Consider the following 22,550-nt stretch of genomic DNA (forward strand, 5'->3'; position numbering starts at 1 on the left):
GAAAAGGAACTGATAGATCATATGATAGTTCTATTTTTATATTTTTCAGGAATGTTTCTTATTGGCTATACCAATTTACATTCCCACCAACAGTATACAAGGGTTCTCTTTTCTTCACATCCTCATAAACACTTTATTATAATAGTCATAATAAAAGCTGTGAGGTGATAATTTTATTGTGATTTTCATTCTCACTCCCCTGATGATTAGGGATGTTAAGCAGTTTTTCATATACTTGTTGGCCATTTGTATGTCTTCTTTAGAAAAATGGCTGTTCAGATTCTTTGAACATTTTTAAAGAATTGACTTCCTTAGGAAGTCAATAAATGTTCATTGTTCATTATTACTGTTTAATGATGATGATGACAAACATCATCATGTGCTTATTTCAAGGAACTAAGAATAATATTGGGAAAAATATTGTCCAGATATTTAGATAGAATGTCTTATATTTAGAACAGTCATCCTCCTAAAAAACATGGATTATGGTATTCACTAAATAAAATATATTCATAATGCAGGCACTGTGTCATTGTGGTTTTAAGGGTTTGTCCAATGTATTTGGGAAGTGAAAAGAGTCTGGTCATTTTCCTGAAGAGAAATATTGTAAAAGTTAATGTCTTGCCTCAGAAATATTTGGGCCCCTACTATTGTAATTAAGAGCTAAAGTTTTCATTAATGACTTGAACAGAAATTGTAAAAAAAAAAATTTTACTTCTGTAAAAGATACAGATCTCAATTGTAACATTTCCATTGCTTATGAGGTCCTCATATATTATATTTAAAAAGGTTTTGTGTCATATATATTATATATGATATATATTATACAGATATACCTATATAACATATTATATACAGATATATCTATATAAATACGTATATGTGTGTGTGTAGATACATATATATATGTATATATAGTGTGTATATGTGAACCTTATGTGCAGGTTCTGCGTGTGGATAGCTCTAGCTGGCAGTGTATGTGGACAGTCAGAAAAAAGGCAGGGTGTTCAACATTTCTCCTGGATATTATCCAGCATGGAAAGGCTAAGGTCCTGGACTAGTTCAGTGTACAGGAGTCCCTCTCTATATCGTGGTTCACTTATTGCGGCCTCACTGTATCGTGGGATTTTAAAAAATATTATGTTTATTTATCGCAGATTTTTCGCTATATTGTGGGATTTTGCGGTACAGTATACATATATCCGGAGCCGGAGTCCCTAAGGGGGTTTGACATTGTAGTCAACACCGGCAACTCCTGCGGCGCACCTGAAGCCAAGCTGTATTGACTCCGTCTTTCCCTTGGACCCTTCAGCTGCGAAGAGAGGGGGGGTCTGCTGCATGGGCAACAGCAGACCCTCCATATCACCCTGCCCAGGCTCTGTAGCTTCAGCTTCACTGGGGAGGACACTCCAGCGTCATTGCAAGATGTCGATTCAACACGGGAGGAGACAGATACCATGTCACTCCCGAGTCGGACTGCACAGCCATTCTCGGCGGTGCATAGACTCTTAAGAAGCTACACCATCGTCTCTCAAGACGGACGGCTGCCGACGACGACGATACATATATTAAAGTTACGTAGGTTTAAGAGTGCAGAACATGTTTAAGAACATAAGTAGTGTTTATAAAAGTGTGGAAAAATCAATAAGGGAGTGGGAAAGGTTAATAAGGGACTGGAAACGGTTTATAAGTGTGTGGGAAGGGTTTCTAAAGCCTTAAAACATATATAAATACTAAAATAAATGTAAGGTTCCTACTGCGCGGATTTTCACCTATCGGGGGGGCGTCTAGAATGTAATACCCGCGATAAGTGAGGGGATACTCTACAAGTATTAAAATTAAAACAACATCAGAGACCTGTTTCAGCACTTCGGTCTGTGGGGGAATTCGATGAAAACTCAAGGTTTCTAGTCCAGCGGCATCGTGAATCGGCTGAAGGGTGAAAACCTTCACCCTTCACTTTCTGTGGGATTGACCGTGGGAGCAGGGGTGGGCAGTGCAAGGGAGCAGTGGGGGAAAATTGGGACAACTGTAATAGAACAGCAATTAAAAAAAGAAACGAAAGTGTAAGTAAGAAGAGTGATATACCTGGGATGTTCATTTCTCTTGAATGTGGCTGTCTAGTTTCTACATAAAACGACAACACTATGTATGAAAATAGCTGTGCAAACATTGAGTGGTCAGAACTACACAGATTCTGAGGAGGGTGTTGTAAATTCAATAGATGAAGGTGAGGGTCTAGAAAAGTTTGACTGCGTTAATGAATCTTGAGAGTCTTGAAAAAAGTGGAAAGACATTTCAGTCAAAGAGAAAAGTTATGTAAAGACACAGAAGCTTGACACACACAGTAGTGTTCAAAGACTGACAACATGGTCATGCCATGCTAGGAGTTGTACTTGAAACAAAGTTCGTACTCAATAAACATTTATTCAATGAACAAATGAACTTTATTCACTACTGGTAGATTAAATCTTCGTGTTTAAAATTTTCATATTTAATAATTTACTAGTTTGCTCCTTGGCTCGTTGAAGAAAAATGATGTACTCACACTGTTTGCTGTACTCCGTATATGGCTGATCTTTAATCTGTTACTGTGATAGTTAGGAACATTCTTACTAATGAGTGCCCAAAATTGAAAGTTCTTTAAGTTAATATATAGACACATGTTCACATATATTTGTGTTTTTCTTTGTTCTTTTTCTAGGGTCAGACATTGTTCAGTGGTTAATAAAGAACTTAACTATAGAAGATCCAGGTAAATAAATCATTTTTCCATTGATAAAATTATTTTTTGTGGTTTTAAGAAGTATGTTTCTCAGGGCTAATATGATAAGCAAGCAAACCTGAAAAATTATAATTACACTTAACTATGCTTGTAGCATTTATACAGGTATTATGGTAGTCAATGTATATTTATTTAGTATATATTTACAATTTTTCACATGTTTCTATTCTATTATATAAAATTTGATTCAGATGATTGGTGATTGTTAGAATGAATGAACTGTATACATGGCATGAATAATTGAACAAATAACTTATAGCAAGTGATCATGAAGTAATGAAATTACCCTTCATCAAACACATAAATCTCATTAATTTATAGTTTTGCCTTAACTCCATTTTTGCATGAGGTTTGGAAACAATGTTACTTCCCATCATGCCCATATGATTATTTTTAATGATGTTATTTAAATCACAGACCCATCACTGTGGTGGGTATTATGTCTACTCTGCAGTACTAGCCTAGTTCCCAGAGTTTGGAAACAGTTTTGCATTGCCTAGAACAAATTCCTATAGATTGGCACAATCATTGGTAATGAGGAAACTACTGATTTGCAAAGAATATTATTGCTCAAAGATGAAGTTGATTCAAGAGAATACTTTTTGTAAGTTAAGACCAAAATTGTATGTCAGCAACAGTGTGAGAAGCAGGGAAAATATACAGATATTAATAAGCTACTAAGACAATTACTGCTTCTAATTCATGCATGAGATATTACTATAGCTATAATGTGTATAAAAACTGATTTTATTTGCTTAACAGTTTGAAGATGTTTCAAAGCTTCATTTGAAGGTATATATAAAGATAAAATCAATCATATCTGGGGAGGACCACACATATCCCTTAGTCATATTTATAACAGGCTGAAAAATTAGTTTTTGTTTGGTTGGTTGTTTTATTTTATTTTTTTATGAGCTAATTTACCCTCTACAGAGCAAAAAGCGGTAGCTAGGTTTTTAAAAATGTAAAGAACATCAGTGATTATTCTGAAGATACAACCAATTTTACACATAGAAAATGAATCAATCTGGCAGCATGGTTCTAATTAAATATGGTCAAGAACATAGGTGGTATTATGAAAATTACTTTCATAGTTGCATGGATGAAACTGATCATAGAGACCATTTAGAGCTGCTCATAAAGAGTGACTAAATAGTTATTGTAAAGCCAGGTCTAATTTTAATCCTATAAATTATTGGAAAATATTTAAAAATAAGAGAGAAACTCATGTCAAACATCTGGTGTTTTATTTGGTGGTAAAGTGGTTATTTGAAGACCTCTGGAGATTATTGGAAGTGCTAGATATCAATAACTTGTTGAAAGAGGATTCTGTGGCAAGTCGAGCAGGTTCCAATGGCCCATTTGGAGACAGGGGAGAGGTCTGCATGATCCTCAAGGTCTTATCCAAGACCAATGAATCCATATTATTTGTACAATTAATGTTCAATATTTCATTAATGAGTAGTTAACAGATATTCATTTCTGTGACAGCAATTCAGTGCACATTTGGCTGAATATTTCTTAGACATTTTGGTACTGTTAGCTAATTGGCCACATTGCATTACTCATTTAAAATAAAGCTATACTTGGGCCTGTAGTTAGAATTTAGGGTGATTTTTAGCTATGTTTCCACATACATATTCATTTAATATTCATATAATACACATGCAGGATTAGTCTAAAAATTGTTTTATTTCTTCCTGGAGTCCATTTTCACATTTTAGATTTTTATAAAAAACTAATGTCTTCATTACTTATTGGTGCTTTCATTCATTGAACACATACCTTCTGAATTCTTGCTCTGGGTCAGCCACTGGGAAATCAGGATGAGCTTCCCGCCCACCGCCCTTGAGTGATGTTGTTGTCTGACCTCCGGGGTGTCACACTCCTGGCTTCTCTTCTTTTTCACTGCCCACGCAGATGGCCCTCGGTCATCAGCAATGGCTCGCCACTCCCCAGATAACCTATGAATGTTGTCATGTCCAGATTTCTCCCCAGGGTACCTTTCTTTTCTCCGTATGCACATGCTGCTAAGTGACATATGCAGATGGATAGCTTTCATGTGGACCACTCCGTGGTGCTCCAGACTCATTTATCTGATATCTATGTCACCTCCCTCCTGAAGGGTGAGCCTCAACATGACCCAGATAGAACCCTGATCTACTCCCTCTCGATCCTGCTCCTTCTTGTCTTTTCCAGATCAGTTACAGGGTCAAGTCTTCTATCCAAGAACATGCATGTCTTTCTCTGATTTTCAAACCTTCCCTTTCATAATATATCCTACTATCCTTCGGCCTGGGTTTGCAAAATTCATCCTCAAGAACATGTTTATTTTTTTCTTAGTAAGCATGCTTTAGGCCTAATACCATGCCATATTAATTACAGATGATATTTTGGTTAAATTTGAAAGCTTTAATAAAGTTTGCATTCTTCACAAAATTATTGACAAACTCAAATAAGTTGTTGGCCTCATCCTGCTCATTTGTAACCCTTGCTGCCTCTCACTGAAAGGGCCACCCTTGCCAAGCTCTTGAAGTGATGCCAACCAAGATGAGAGGTACCTTAAGACTCTCTCAGTCTTATTAATAGCTTCGATTTTTAAAAGAATCTCACTATGACCCCTGGATATCAAAGAATGCTATGCATTTCTGTGATCCCTGGTGGCACCCTTCCTTCTCCACTCTTCCCCTTCTTTCCATCAGCCCATGCTTCCTGAGATCCCAGTATTCCTTGAGAGGCATCCTGGCAGTGAAAACGAATCATGAGCTCTACAGAAAGACTTGAGCTCAAATCCTGATTCAAGTACTTGCTGACTGTGGGGAATTAAGCAATTACTTGATTTCTCTTCTTTTTCTTCTTCATTAGTAAAGTGATTTGTGTTTTGTGAAGCTTAAGTGAGTCAACATGCAGGTGAGCCAAAATCTTGATTTTATTTTAATTAGGTCAAACTCTTTTCAAACTCTGAACATTTGCAAGTACATTTAACTAAATTGAATTATTTATAAGTGCATGCAATTTTTATACTAGCATTCAGACTCAACCTATTTCATGAAGCCTTCTCTTCATAATTCAGCTCCTGTTGGCTTTTCTTTACCCTGAATAGTCACCAAGAATATTTATATTTGATGCTACTCAATTTGTTGCCTAATTTTATTATCTTTTATTTTTTATTTCACATGTGTTGGTCTATTACTTTAGTTGAATCTAAACAATATAATGGTAAACGATACACATCCTCTCCATAAATTGACTGAAGCGCCAAGATGAATGAGCTTTTGATAACTGGATTATTTTTTAATATGGGAATTCACTGAAGTGACAGGTTAGGATGATTCAGTGTGTACTTTTCTAAATAGATGGGGAGAAGTGAGGAGAAAGAAATTCAGAATGAATTGTTCTTCATTTAAACCAAACCCAGTGTAAAAGAAATAGCCTAAAATCAAAATAAAAGAATAAGAATAGGGATAAATATGGATCCAGGGTAAAAAAAATCAATTTTGAATAGTTGCAAAAACTCCTCCTCTAGCAGTGCCTTATAAAACTACCTGTGAATATTGAGATTCAGACAAGTCAACGAGATTATCTGCTTACACGTGATCAAGCTGAATTGACTCTCTTAATTGTCACTGAACTAATCAACCCATTATGCTCACCATTATACAGATTCTGTCATCTGTCTCGTAATCCTGCCACAAATCCTGTGAAGAAAGTCATCTAAATTCTATGAATGAATAAATAGAGTTCTGTTACAAATTGCCTTTGTTTCCAAGCTTTGGGGTGCCTGTGAGAGAAGTCATAGCCTGAGGATCATGAGGATGTATCAGAATGGAGAAAATATAGAATGTCTTCTTATCCCTGATAATGGTTTGGACTTGCAAAGCACTCAGTGCTTTTCCAAACCATTTTTAAGTAGATTATTTCATCTGGTGACCATAACAATAGCGTGAGTAACCTGGCAGACATTTCATTCATTTTACGTGAACATCAACTGAGCAAACTTATGAATGCCCGAAGTCACAACAAAACCTGGTCAAAGAAATAAAACCTTGGTCTCCCCATCTCTACCTGTGTGTCTGCCCTTATTTGCACAATGTTTCAGGCCCACAGTCTGCTTTTCCGTAAAGGGTTGGCAGTGATGAGAGGAGTCTGCCCCCACCTGACTGGATGGTCCATTACGTAGTGTCCTTTGGAATAAAGTAATTGATTTCCTCAGATTTGGTGTTATATTTACCTATTTCACCCAGGCATATCTTTTATTAGTGCTGTTTTCTACATATTTCAACTCATATGCATTCAAGGTTTACAAAAGAGAGATTTTTAATGTGTATGCTATTCAGGTTGTTTGAAACAACAGCCTCACTTGTGTGGAGGGGAGGTAGAAGCATTTAAAACATTCTATCATCAAGGCCCTTTTGAGCCCATAAAAACACACTATTATCATCCATTCTGCATGCTGTCGTGTTGATATGAAGAAATAAAGTGACCCCTTTGTTATTTACTGCTCCGGGTCTAGGGAACCACTCAACGAAGACTTTCTGGATTTCTAAGGCATCATTTAATACTTTGAGGAAAACAGGCAAGAAATCAGATTGCAGCCATCACATAAGCTCTAGCAAGATTGATTAGTTTGACCTCATTCAAGAGAATAGGTATTACCCAAGCATGCACCTTGCAAATGTACGCTTCCTGTTATAAATAATGCCTAAAGGAGAAAAAAAAATATTAATACATTCCTCGTGTCTTTGGGCAACTGCTCCTAACTCATCTTCCCGCTACTGCTGCCAGAGCTTCCGTTATGTACACGGGAAAGAGTATGTGTTGTTCTTGTTACTTTCCCGTGACATGAGCAAGAGCCACAGTTTTCTTTATGTATTAATTTCAGCGCATCATTAGCTCCTCCTCAGAAGAGAGAAGTAATTGCTTTTACATATATTACATTCGTATCCCAGTTTTGTAAAAATCATGGTGACTTGTGCAGTGGGTATCACCAGGAACCTCTCTTTGGTGGCCCTTGCTCCTCGGGAAGACTCCAGTAAGGTAGAAAGTGAAAAGCCTACAAATGTTTAAACTAGATATCTTTTATTCACGGTAATCAATGCCAGCAAGTACAGCACACCCAGCCTACTGGGAGCAACTGTCTCATTTAACTTGTCATCCGGCTGCGTGTCTTTCTCTTCGGTTCATTTGTTTGTTTATTTAGATTTCGCATTTGCATTTAAGCACCATACTTCATAATAGAAGAAGAGACTGCCGTTGTCATTTGACTAATATAATTATTCCACCACTTTCCGCAGTTACAGACAGTATTCCCTCACTTATTGTGGGTATTACATTCTAGACGCCCCCGCGATAGGTGAGAATCTGCAAAGTAGGAACCTTACACTTATTTTAGTATTTATATATATTTTAAGGCTTTATAAACCCTTCCCACACAATTATAAACCGTTCCCACTCCCTTATTAACCTTTCCCACTCCCTTGTTAACCTTTTCCACACTTTTATAAACACTACTTATGTTCTTAAACATATTCTACACTCTTAAACCTACGTAACTTTAACAACATATGTATACAGTACCGCAAAATCCTGCAATATAGCAAAAAATTCACGATAAACAATTAAATATAATATTTTTAAAAATCCCATGATACAGTGAGGCCGTGATAAGTGAACTGCAATATAGAGAGGGACTCCTGTACAACTCAAAACCCAGAACATCCTGAAAAGTCTTCACAAAGCACGTAAGTCAAAGATTTTGTTGCCAGAGTAAAGGCTGTTACACTCTGCCCGTCTCTTGTGGTTTCAGCCACAAACTGTCTCTCCTGTTGATTGAGGCTCTTTCTGGTTTTGGCTTCTGGCTGCCTTCCTCTCCCACCACCAAGGCTATATTATTAATAACAATAGAGAAGAACTATAACACAGTGACATTAATTAATGGAGTGCCCCCCCCCCCAGGCGTCATACTGGATTTGTTTCTTCCTATTTAATTCCTGTAAATAGGAAGGAGACAAGAGAGCTCACATGTACTGAACACCGACCATGTCAGGCAGGATGCTGAGAACTTGATGTGTGTTATTTGATCTTAAAAAAAAAAAAGAGGGGGACGGCATGCGGTAGATGGTAGATCGGAAAGCGAAGAGACAGCACCAGATACATTTGCTACCAGAATATGAACACTTTCAGATGAATTCAAAGAGTGTGAGTTTCGCTGTACAGATGGTAGGTGAGCGCAAAGCTAAGACGTGGAGCTGGCGTTTGTGCCAACGTGCCAGGTGTGATGCCGACACAATGTCTTGTTAGAGATGCAGCAGGTACCCCCCTGAGGAGGCCAGTTTCCTCTCTGGCCGGCACACACATCTCTAAGTACCAGCCCCAGAGTTTTGTGATCACTCTCATTTTTACCTGATAGGATAAATTTTTGCATATTACCCATTAGACTTGCCAACCGTTAAGGAAAATACTAAAATCAGCTGGGAATCTAATTAGAATTGTTCTCTCTTCTATTGTAAAACTTCAACAGCAAAATGACGCCAGAGTCCAGTATATTTTTAGTAGTGTTTTAACTCCAGTTGGGAACATTTTCTGTCACATTGGAGCTTGTTGCTATTTCTATTCGATCCACTAGAAAAACCAAAAATAAAGCCTAGTCCAGAGACCAAATGGAAAAGCACCATCGCCCCAAAGAATCATCTAATTCTTTTGTAGCTATTTGACCTACTTGCTTTTTTCTTCTTTTTTAGGTCTTCATTTTCTATTTTATTACCCTTTTTGTTGTAAACATGTTCTTTTTATAACACAGCTTAAATTTTTTTTTTTTTTTTTGGAAAGAAATGGAAGAAAGGGAAGGAAAGAAGGAAAGGAGGAAGGGAAGAAAGAAAGAAGCAAGGAAAGAAAGGAGAAATTAGAAAGAAGGAAAGAAAAAGAGAAAGGATTTGGTAAGGCTAATAAGGCTGAGAGCATAGGATATCATCTAAAAATAGGCCTATTCATCAGGATTAGCCACTTAGAAAAAAAATGGGGAAGCAGAGTGATTATATCTGTTGTCCACAGGGAGCCAGAAGCAGTTGAATAAGAGCTGTCTGAAAAGTCAGGCCTCCTTATCTCTTCCAAAAGATAATGTAGTATTTTCTATTTTCCATCTAAAGAATGAATTAGAATTCCCCCCCTCTATATTTGAGTTGAAAACAGTGTTATTTGCTCTATTCCTGTCACATTTCATGAAAGTTTTTTTCTTTTATTACAACTAAGAAGGATAGGGAACGCTAGGTACAATAGGACAGAAGACACAATGGAAGCGCTGATAGAAGCTTTGTGAGCTGGATATGACCCTGCCGTGATGCAGATGCACTCATCTCTGCCATTATCATTTAGTTGCAAACCACACATAAAGATTACTGCTTTCACGGTGAAGAAGATGAATATTTTCCCAGTAAAAAGATCACCCTTAAAAAAAAAATAATGTCTAACAAACTCAACGCAACATAATATGACTTTTAAATTTTTAAAAGGCTCACCATAAGTGAGGAAGTCTTCATGTCTACTAAAACTAAAATGTGTTTTAAAGTTTGCTGTTTTATATTATAATTCAAATGATTGGGGTCTCCTGAATTTCCCAGAATTCCTCCTCCTGCTGTGTTCACTAATGCCTGGGCTCCAAGGCCCATTAGAGAACATTATGTGGACCATGTAGAACTCTGATCGACTCATTCCACATGAGGCTCATGCTCAGATCCAGGTTTGTGCCATTTTCTATAAGTAACTGCTCTTTTGATTTAAACCACATTTTTGGAAGTGGATCTACCAGGTGTGACTAATACTTCGATCCTGCTGAATGCCCATGGAAGGAGGAAGTGTCAGGTTCAGACTGTCCAGGGCTACTCATGTATTTCAGCAAATGTGACATTAAAATATTTTTTTAAATTTATTTATTTGAGAGAGAAAGAAGAAGAAGGGGGAGAAAAAGAGAGGAAGGGAGAGAGAGAAAGGAAGTGGAGAGAGAGGAGAAGTGAGAGAGAGAGAGAAACATCAATTTTTTATTCCACTTATTGATGCATTCATTGGTTGCTTCTTATATATGCCCTGAATGGGGATCAAACCCACAGCCTTGGCATAGCGGGATAATGCTGTAACCAACTGAGCTGCCCAGACAGGGTCCACAAACATGTCACTTGCTTCCTCCTCTGCTAGGACCATCCATGGAAACATCCATGGTCTGGGGGGCTGTGGTTCCCATGTGCGCAGTGAAGGGCACACTGCTGCTTTTCCTATCTCCAGCAGCCTTGCAGGTGGCCCCTTGGCCTTCACTAAATGATCGGCCAGGGCTTGCTCGGGTATTTCCTCAGCATCCCCTACAGCTTCATAGGTGGTTCAACAGAACTTGCTTGGGGATAGATGTCAGGTGTCACATAAAGTACCTCAAAATGCACATTTTTTTCTTAAAACACTGTGAATTGTTTTAAAAAATCAATATAAATCCACCATGGGTAATTTGGGAAATATGGGGAAAATGAGGAGCATAAAAAGCACGCCTAGAAACCATGCTGAGACAGTCCCGGCTAAAAGTGTGGCCCGTCCGTGCCGTCTGCCACGAAGGCGTAGCTCTCGCTGGCTTTGGTGTTATCGGACTGTGTTCCACTTCACATCATCTCCTCCTCCAGTCGGATAGTTTCTCCGGGCCTCTCATGCACAGCAGCAGGTGTCCCTCTGCCCCCAGCTGTCTGTGGTGCCCAATCCTGACCACGGCCACCGCTGCCCTTTTAAGATTGCAAAGTGCTGGCAAAATGACTCTCTGCTACCGTCTCTTGCTCTTTAGCCAAGAGTGCCACTCCTGCTAGGAAAGTTCTGAGCTGGCACCATTTCCCAGATGTCCCCTTTCACTAACTGTTCACAAGATGTGTTTCAGCTCCGGGGACAGTGGTAGGAAAACACGTCGCAGAGAGTAACTGACCCCTTTCACAATCCAGATCTGTTCTTGAGTCCTTGGAATCCACTTTCCTGGTGCCCTCGCCATGTCTGGGCACAGTGATCAACAATCAACATTCCCAACCCTGCAAATCCCCCAGGTGTATTTGGGCCCAGAGTGTGGACTAAACCCACTCAGGGAGAAAAGAATAACATTTTCCTCCTTCCTCCTCTTTTTCACCATTTCTGAATTCTTACATCTGACTCTTTCAGGATTGACCTCTTCCAAAGACATGTTGACCTTATACCACCCCTGTTGACAAGGGTGTAGACTGTCCCTCCACTGTCACGTGGTGGTGTAATTCAGGACATTTCCCAAAGTAAGAGGCACACATTTATCAGAATGTAAGCTCTGTGAGTAGAAGGACTTTGTTGTGGTCTTTGCTCTGTCTTAGACATCTTTAGTGTGACTGATATATAATGGGTGTTCAGTGAATATTATTGAATTGAAAATGCTTAACAAAGAAAATGCTAACATAATTAGACTGTTTGTATCTTTTCTATTTCATTTAATGTTATATAAGGTACATTTTCATATTCATGGTTTAACCTCCAGGTAAAGGGGTTACCCCTGTGAAAAGTCCTACGCAGGTTCCCATGAACTTCCATGACACAGAAAGTGTTCAGTTGTAGAAAATAAGATGAAACTTCCCTCAATTACTAATCCACAGGTTTCAAATAAATTATTTTTCTCTAAGTAAAGGCAATGATAGGTGTTATTCAGCTGCAGAAAAATGCCAAAATGTTCTGAAACAGCCTAAGAAATTTGCTTTTATTCCGTGGCAAAATGAGTTTATGAGCAAATAGAAGCTCGTGTTAGAAACAAAACATGATTTATTGGCTGAAATATTGCAGCACTCTGGAAAACTAGCAAAGGCATATCAAGGACATAACAAGAATCTCATAAACATCCTAAAAAGACAAATTCATCATTTGGAACTTTATCTCTGTGCCTGAAATAATATCACATTAAGTGAAATAACAGCTTGAGGTTATGCTTTTTTTCTGAGATTTAAAAAAAATGTAAAGCCATGAAAACGTATCCAGATACCCTGCAGATATTCTATCTTTTCTAACATGATTCAAGGTCAGACCACTTGCTTCCAGCTTAGAAAAGTAGCGGTTGTAGATATTTCTTAAAGTTCGGGGAAAGTGAGTGGGCAGCTTCTCTGGAATAACAGGTTTATGTTGGCAAATTGTAGGAAATGAGACAAAGATGGTGGATGGTTGGCTCACACAAAGCCCTACTCGTTCTGGTGTGCAATGGACAGCCATTATGGAAAGAGAATGTCTTGTTCTCCCACAGTAGGTCAATTTACAGAGCCTTGCCTTTTTATAAGCATATGCCCTAAGTATTATTAATGCTTTCCAGCTCTTAACTGCACCTCCAGATTTGATAAATATGCCTAATTTACTGACAGATGTGCAATGGCAGCCTAATAAATTTTTGGTCACTGATGTAGTACCATAAACAAGATGAAACTGTTGAAAATATGAAAGACTTTTAGTTTCAATCTTCACTTGAGGACATGCTTATGCTTATTGATTTTTAGAGAATAGGGAATGGATGGAGAAAGAGAGGGAGAGAAACATGGATGTGAGAGAGAAACGTTGATCAGTCGCCTCTTGTCCACGTCCCCACCAGGGACCAAACCCACAATGTAGGCATGTGTCCCAACTGGGATTCAAACCCAAAACCTTTTGATTTGTAGGGCAGTGCCCAACCAACTGAGCCACAGTGGCCAGGGCTGGAAGACTTTTTAATCCAATACCTTAACTTGCCTCTGATCAGACCCCCACTGTCCCACCAAGCCCTTTACTGGAGAAATGGGAGCAAGCAGTTGGTCATTAGTGCCTGGCAGTTGCAGGACTCTCCTCACTAGTGTGTCTGAAGATGAGTGGCTCCTGGCAGCTGCTTGTCATGGCTGTGGTCATTATCCACCTGCACCTCCTGCCAATTCTCTCTCATATCACTCTCTGTAGAGGCTCACTCACTTTGAGAAAATTCTGGAGACGTGGCTCGCAGGGGCTGTGTTTGTTGCAGGGGCGGAAGTGAAGCACCTTAGCAAACAATGGATTTCAGGCACACAGTATCTCAGGGAAAAGTTGCAAACAAATTGACAGTGATGTGAACAGTTTAGAAATAAACAATGGCAGAGAAACACAGTTATTGCTCATATTGTGTCATACCAATGATGCAAAATTCTCTCATCATCTTAAAGACGGAATGTTGTGTCCTGTGAGTAATGAGAGTAGAAGCCTGGGAGAGAGTCATTGAGAAGCACAGAGGCTCATAAAGAGTTAGGGAATAAACACATGAGAATAATAAAATAAGGCTCAAACATTGTATTGGAGATGCAAAGGTAAGAGGGTAATTTAATGCATTAGCTTTTTCAGCTCTGCAGTGTTTTGTCTGACGGTGACCACCTGAACATTCAGGGAAAGGACACAGCCAAGTTCTAGATCATGGCTGAGATGCAAGGCAACAGAGAGGTGTCTGACAGGGAAAATTATTGAAAGTCAATGAGGTATCAGGGAAGGCAAAGGGCTGTCTTTTTTTCCGAGGACTCTTTGGAAACAGATTCAATATTACCTCATCTCTGATGATCAAATGGTAAACGGAGTGAAATTTTTGTTTTGGGTTAAAGTGAAATGCTCTCTTTGGTCTGTTATAGAGTAAATAGTCAGAAAACTCTCCCTGCCATGTGACGAGGTGAAAAAATAGTAAGAAGAGAAATTAAGTTTGCAGAGAGGATCATTCATGCATCTAGTGCCTTTTTAATGTGCACACAAAATGTGCCTCTCCAACCCTGGAGGTGCAATGGTGGCTAATGTCCTCAGGGCTACCCCTCTCTCAGGCAGGACAGCCATGGAAGAGACCATTACATCCACAGCAAAACACTCAGCCACTCCAGCTCACAAATACTCTCAATTCCTCTAAACTTGTCTTTCCAGTGGATCCACCAAAGAGAGTGTCTATGTTGGGTCAGTCTCTCTACGTTGCTGTCTCTATCTGAAACTGTGACTGTGCTATTGAAAAATCACTCAGTGCTATAGATTATTGCTACCAAGATGCCATGAGTTCTACATCGATCAGTCTATTTCTACTTTGTCTATTTTGTTCTTTAGATTCCACATATACATAAAACATATGGTATTTGTCTTTCTCTGTCTGACTTATTTCACTTAGCATAATACCCTCTAGGTCCATCCATGCTATGGCAAATGATGAGATTTCATTCTTTTTTATGGCAGAGTAATATTTCATTGTGTATATTACCACATTTTCTTTATCCACTCATCTATTGATGGGCACTTGGGTTGCTTCTGTATCTTGGCTATTGTAAATAACACTGCAATGTCCTGATGGTTGTGAGAGGGACGGGGGGCTGAGGGCTGGGTGGAAAAGGAGAAGGGGTTCAGAAGTACACATTGGCAGTCACAAAATAGCCACATGGGTGTAAAGTACAGCACAGGGAATATAGTTAATACAATAGCGAGGTACGATGCCAGGTGGTTACTTGAAATATTGGGGGGAGACCACTTTGTAAAGTATATGATTGTCTAACCACTGGGCTATACACCTGAAACTAATACAAAATAATGTTGAGAGTCAACTGTAATTGAAAAAGTAAAAAATAAAATAAAATAAAATAAAGCATGTCATGATGTCTAATCCTAGAGTCAGGCCTTCAAGAGTTTCTGGCAATATTTTTCTCTTATTTATAGTCATATTTCCTATTCAGTTACTCAGTGGGAATTGTTATTTAAAGCCTCTTCATTTTCCTTAAGTCTCTTATCATGCACATTATCATCCTCAGCATCAGGCCACATATGTTCCAAAAATACATAAATCAAGGAAGAAATTTCTCAACTTGCTAATTTTTTTTGCCTCCCCCAAATACTACAGTGTCTACACCTATTCTTGCCTCCTTTCCCTCTATGCTAGGCTTCGTACTGTTTATTACCCTGCCTTATCACACAGCCTGGGGATTCTTTCTGCACCCTCTCTCTGTTTTTTTCTATCATGACCTACCACATATGCCTTGGGTTTTTCACCACAGTTATCTCCCATCATAAAATGATTCAATATCCATCTACAGCCCACTCCATTTTCTTATGTCTCTGTTTTTACAAACTCAGCTGCATTTCCCATCTCCAATTTCTCTCTCTCTTCTCTCTCTCTCTCTCTCTCTCTCTCTGTCTCTGTCTCTCTCATTTATTTCTCAGTTCACTGGATTCTTTCTTGTATCCTCCACTTATAAACTGAAACTTTATTCACTATGGTCAGTAATATTCTTCTTGTTGTTAAATTCAGTTATCACTTTGCAGACCGTAATTTGACTTCACTGCAGCATTTTTTATTTCTTCTTGCCTTTTATTGCTCTGTTCTCTGACTTGCACCATAACTTCAACTTAGTATCCTTCAGAGAGTCCTCTACTCGCTTATTAACTTTCAGGGTTTTGATACCCAAACATGAGCTTTTGAGGCCCGAACTTTATGTTTCGAGATTTGTAAATAGTGATAACTATTTACAAATAACATCTTGAATTCCTTCTGAGCTCTTGACCTATAAATAGAACTGTCTGGTAGAGAACCCACTTGCATTTTTGACACTTATCTCATATATTTAACAAATCCAAAATTGTCTTCATTATTTTATCCCCAAATCTGTAAAGACTTTTCCTCCGAAAGGTCTCTCAGATCTGCCCACTCATCTCCAGCCACAGCCCCATCCCTCTGGGCACCACCACAGCCTGCCAACTCATAGCCACTCTTCATCCCTTGTCCCACAACCATGTATCTATTTCACTGCTGCTAAAGTGATCTTTCCAACAGTCAGACCTAAGCATGTACCTTCTAAATTTCAACAACTCTAATAGATTCCCCCGTTACACTTGGGATGAAGCTCAAACTGTTTAGCTTGACTGTAAAGCCTTTCTTTGATGTAGCCGTGTGACCATTGCGTCTGCTGCTCCGATCACAGATCTTTGCCCCATTCTGTTCCTTCCGGTCCCTGGTCTGTTGTCTGTCTGGTAAATGGCATTGCACTCGGGAGCTCAAGCTCGTGCATGGGCTGCTTTCTTTTCCTGGGACCTCCTCTTTGCTTCAGAGCTTCTCCGTTTTCTATTTAGGGCTTACATGACACTATTTAGGGCTTGAGTTACACATCAACTCCTCCAGGGGAAGTTTCTGAGTTCCCAAGATTAGATTGGATGCCCGTTTATTGTGCCCCAGAAGATACTGTGCTCACCCACTGAAATCCTAATTATACTGTGGCTTTGCCTATTTTGACTATTAAATAGATCATCTCCTTCCTAAGGACAGGGCTGGCTTCTTGTTTAGTACTTTTCCCAGTGTATTGATTGAGTGAATGAATGAATTATAATTTGGTAACCAAAGCTTTGAAACTCTATGAGCTTGACAAGGAAGAAAAGCTATAGAGAGAGTAAGGGCAAAGGGGAGTCATAACAAAGATGGATTCAAGACTTCCTTGCAGTAGAGATGGGCAGGAGAAAGGCAGGGAGGAGAGTTTGGGAGCCAGCAGGAAAGACAACAAAGTAGACAGACTGTGATGGAGGCCAAACAGAAGGTCCCAGCGGAGAGACTCGTCCGTGGCTTGTTAAGGGGAGAGGACTGAAGGAATGTGTGGCAGCCTGGGGAAGTTGTAGGACTTCTGTGCAAAGAAGCCACTGTTGACCATTTTGAGAGGACATATTCGGTAGAACTTTTGGAGCAGGATACAGAGTTCAGGGGCTTAAGGAAGGGGTAGGAAATAAGAACTGGGGGACATTCAGGAATAATACTTTTCTATGAAAACTGACCTCCAACAGAAGGGGAGCAAACTGTAATAAGGTAGTACTTGGGAAAGTGACCAAAACAAATGTCTCGGCACCTCAATAGTTAGACCAGCTTTCACTGTTAGAAGTGAAAATACACATTGGCATAATAATATTAAATTTCTAAAGACCCCACTTAAACATAAAATTAACTCCCAATTTATCACAGATTATTTTCATAATGCAGATATAAAACGGTGTTACCCACACAGCACATACGACCTGGCATTCACATGGTGATGTCACTGTTGTATGTAAAAGAAAAGGAAGGAGGAGGCGGCAGAGGAGATGACAAAAGAAAGCAACATATTGTTGTGAAACTTTTATTTCTCTGATACAGTTTGCTTCGCAACCACAGCATAATTGTGAACTAAAAGAAATAGCACTTTTCAAAATTCTTTCATAACAGTATTTTTGTTGGCACTCTGCTCTCTTTTTGTTCAAATTGTTCTATTTACATTTACTACTTTACAGATCATCTTTATTACTACCACTAATCAATAAAAATTAAGTAATTAAAATAATTACCTATCTTAGTAATTATTTGAATGAAAATTTATGGCGTCAGTCCATTGTTATTCACAGCTTTTGTCTCTTTTATCCCATTTCAAAATTTCTGTTAACACTCAAATTCAAATTCTGAACATGCTAATGTATTAAAATAATTTAAATGGATTCTATCATTCAACATAACTATTCATAACTGCACTTCATATACCGTTTCAGTCGGACATTTTTGTATTAAAACTAAAATTCATGAATAATATTTTTCTTTCCATGAATAATATTTTTTCATGTGAATGAAAGCTACCTGCATTTTCTCAGCACAGGCAGGTCCATTTGGAATTTTATTCAGTTACTTTCCTCTAAAACTATTGGGAAAGTTTCAGCTTACTGTTAGGAAACACAGCATTGCTTCAGCTGATTAAAATTAAGGCACTGGATGTTGGTTAATTTATATCATCTTTGGAAGCATAAGACGTCAAGTTCCATGAGTCTTATCTCAAGTACCATTAATTTTTTGAGGTTTTCACTTGATTTTTTTTTTTAAGTCCAAAGATTTCTGGAAGAAAAATAAATTGATATTCCAGCCACTTTCTATTCCAGATGTTTTGGGTTGGCCAAAAACTTCATGTGTTTTTTTTTTTTTTTCATAACATAGAAGACACATTTTTAATTTTCACCAATTACTTTATTGATTTGGATATTTCTGGATTCCAGAGCAGATTCATGATCTGCACACCAAAGACTCCAGTTTGGCCACCTGGAAGATATTAAATAGTGTTGAGTTGGAAGTGTTTTATATGACTTGGAAGCTCAGATCAACCCCAGTTACTAGTTCACCCTCTACCTTTGGTACTAGACTAAGCACTACTGAATATGTCCTGTCATGAGTATCAGCTCACTGGTGATAACTCATTGCTAGAGCATTTTTATGGGCAGGCCTCATCTTAAATGCACAGCACATACCACCTCAATCGATTCTCACCACAAACCTTGACATCAATATTTTACTCTCCCTGTTTTACAGATGAGGACACAGGCCCAGGGAATGCCTGTCCCTCTCCAGGTCACACAGCTAGCAAATGAGGGAGTCAGGATTCGAACCCCCACGGTGGCCTTGCACCACCTGGCTCTGCTCCCTCATTTGGAAATATTACTTATTAATTACTGCAATCCTCGAAGTGGGTTTAAATTACATTCTGTTTTTATTTCTTCCTAAGAAGATTTACATTATCTATTATATATCAGTATATTATTCACCTCTGTATCCAGATGTGTGATAGCTGAAGAGCAAATGGTACTTGATTTTTCTATGTGGCAATGATGTTAAAAATAAGAGAAAAGAGAAAATAGGCTTGCCTCAGAAATTCCTAAGTATATTAGTATTTCACTTTCATTTGGCCTTGTTGGAGAAAAAAATGTTCTGCATGTGTGATTTTTCCATGTGACTTACCTTTTTAAATGCCAGTTCTTGAGAAAGTATATTTTCAAGTGGTTCTAACATGACCACTGTCTCTGTTTTCTTAACAGCAAATAACAAGATCAACAAGTCTTTCCTTCATGACTCAGAATCATCGTGATGAATATCTATTTCACTATTTTATAACTTACCTCTACTTTTTAGCTTTTCTCTTTCCTTGATACCTTATCATTAGCTGTCATTTTTTTCCCATTTTGAGTAGATTTCCTCCTAAAATTCTTCTCCCCATACAATACACTGCATGCTGATAACAAAACAACACATTTGTTAATACATAAACACATAAAATAAAAGGAAATAACTAATTACCGGAATAAAAACATAGGCTTTAGTGATTTTTTAAATTATTATTTTCTTGACTCAGAATAATTTTTCCATCACTTCAAATGTATGATCTGTATTTGGGAGGGATTGAAGTTGCCAGGAGGGGACCTCAGAACAAGAAAAATGTTACTGAGTTTTGAAAACACATTGTAACTATGGAACTGAATAAATAAACATGTAATTCTATGCATTGAAATATAGAAGTGAATAACAGGCTTCCTTCAAACCATGATTTTAATCCTATGAACTTCCTAAGTAGTTGTGGTCCAAAGACAAGTTATGTTATATAGATTTTTTTTTCTCTTAAAGGATTTTGATAATTCTACTGCTTTAGGGTTGAAGCAACATGATGACCGCATCAGACTTAACAAAACAATATCAGGCTGGTCATGTGTATGAGTTGTTTGGAAATGGATTTTTATTTCTCAGCTGCTTCATGGCTGGACTATCCCAGTGAAAAATAAACTCAGATCTTATGTTTGTTGTTGAAGTGTATTTAGCTGCGTGGGTGAGGTGGATGGCACAAGAACAAGAAGATTAATTAGTGATTATTTTGCCGAGGAGCATAGTGTTGCAGAGCCATCTGGTGTGCCATTATTGGGAGGGGGATGGCGAAGGATTACTCATTAAACTTTCAACACTTTGTTCCAAGACTGCCGGTGGTCCTCCAGATTCTTATTAGATTGAAATTGGGCTGAGATTCAGGAGCAGCAGGACCGTGGGGAAGTGGAGCTTCGTATTCATCACTAAGAGCCAACAATTCAACCTTGAGAACACTACCTCGCGCCCACTACAATTCCCCTTAGTGGCATTTATGCCATTTATAGTACTGTTATCTTTTCCACAGTAGAGTTCCTTCAAGAGCCCCGCGTCAAAAACTTATAACATTATTTTGAAAAAATATCTTAAACATTTCCATAATCTTGGAAGATGTAACAAGCTAAACAAGCTCCTCATTATTACATGTAAAATAACTTGTTTAGTATTTTTCATGCAGTACTATATTTTTTATATTCTTTCTGTGTCATTTATTCATAAGTTTACTTATTCACCCATTCAGTGGCTACTTTTGCTATTGCTATACTAAGCTTATAGTCTTAAATGAAGCAGAAAATGTACTCCAACTCCCTGATGTTTCATCTAAGAATTTACTTGTCTGTGGAGGCCCTGTGACAGAGCATGTAATTTCTATAATCTCTATCTCTTTGGGTTACTATTTGAGCAATGACCTCAGAGTCATTTTATAATCTTTGTTAGAAGTTTAGTTCTCTTACATATTAAGTTAACTGGTTTGATTTGAACTTCACCTCTGAAGTATATGTGAACCACGTAGAAACCAAATCTCAATCCTATTGATACCCCCACAAATATATATATCTACTGAATTCTAGGCACTTTGAAAATTGACCAAAACAAATTTTTTTTCTATTAATAAAACAATGGAGCATGAATATCTCTTGCCAGGGCAGCAAAATGAGAATTTATGTTATCAAATGAAACAAAAATAGAATATTGTCTATTCAAATAAAAGAAATGGAGGTAGATGTTACTAGATGGTTCACTATTACTCTTATCAACAGACATTTACGCAGGTCTAATTATAGTAGTGCTACCTGAAGGAAACCTACACACACACACCTAGCCCTCAAGGAAAGGTGTGATCTATCATAATTAGTATCTAGTAGATGCCCAGGTCAGAACATGCTTATGCTCATTTGTTTCTAATGTATTTATTTCTCTCCATTTACTTTCAGTACATTTTTCTAATCTTTATCAACTCTTTGTCACTCAACTGTTCTTTTGTTGTCTTTTTGTTTATACTCACATTTTTTCCTATGCTTAGAGTTCAGAAGCTCTATACTATTTATCTTTCTGAGCATCTCCATTTTCCTTTCTTGTAGCTGTACTCTGCAAACTTCCTCATGCGCCATAACTTAATTTCCCTTCCTGGAAAATAGTAGTAGCAATACTTTCCTAGGCCACAGAGTTCTGGGAATTAAATGAATAAAGATGGCTATAACAAGATAGGTGGGCCACCTGATTTTGAATTCACAAAATGGATATAATACACTTTTCTACCCATTGGTACCTGACATGAGCATCCAGCATCTCTGACCAAAACGAAGGCTACAAGCACCTGCTCATTGGTATGGGCCAGCCATCCTCCAAGATTCTCTTGCCATTTTAATTTTATAGATAATCCACAAAAAGGAGACACAATGGCTGTTGCTACTTAGGACTGCCAGCTTCTCTCTCTCAGCCTAATTAAAGGAAGATTTATGGAATTCCTGAAAGAACTTTCGAGAAAAGTAAAAATCATTCAGTACGTGAATATGAAGCATGATAGCTGCCATCTGTTGAGTACCTACTATGCAGAAGGCACCATTCCAACTTCTTATCGTAGATTCTTTTCTTTTCTACAATGTAGGCCCATATTTGAAAATATGGAAGCCTATATTTATGTATTCTAAATTTTCTGTCTTTTGATAAAAGAATCCCCCATGTAGCTGCCTATTTTGGAGTTACATTAGTAACATTACCAACATTATCTGAACATTTATTTAAATCAGATTCATGTGGAATACTTTTCTCTTTTTTAAAATGTATTTATTGTTTCTCTATTACCGTTGTCCCACTTTTTCCCCCATTACTCCC

The 22,550-nt window shown here is 38.1% G+C and overlaps 1 protein-coding gene across 6 annotated transcripts in view; it reads left to right on the plus strand.

Moving 5' to 3' along the window:
* Positions 1-22,550, plus strand: part of RGS7 (regulator of G protein signaling 7) — a 300,375-nt gene that overhangs the window by 199,368 nt on the left and 78,457 nt on the right. For 5 of the 6 annotated variants that reach the window (XM_090263548.1, XM_090263551.1, XM_090263546.1 and 2 more), the window contains exon 4: positions 2,705-2,755. The exons of the other annotated variant lie outside the window; for it this stretch is intronic. In XM_090263548.1, the coding sequence (XP_090119674.1) occupies positions 2,705-2,755 (51 nt within the window). The remainder of the gene's footprint in view (positions 1-2,704; positions 2,756-22,550) is intronic. 6 annotated transcript variants of the gene reach the window in all.

Source organism: Furipterus horrens, unplaced genomic scaffold (assembly GCF_987537825.1).
Source record: "Furipterus horrens unplaced genomic scaffold, mFurHor1.1.pri manual_scaffold_15, whole genome shotgun sequence".
NCBI lineage: Eukaryota > Metazoa > Chordata > Mammalia > Chiroptera > Furipteridae > Furipterus > Furipterus horrens.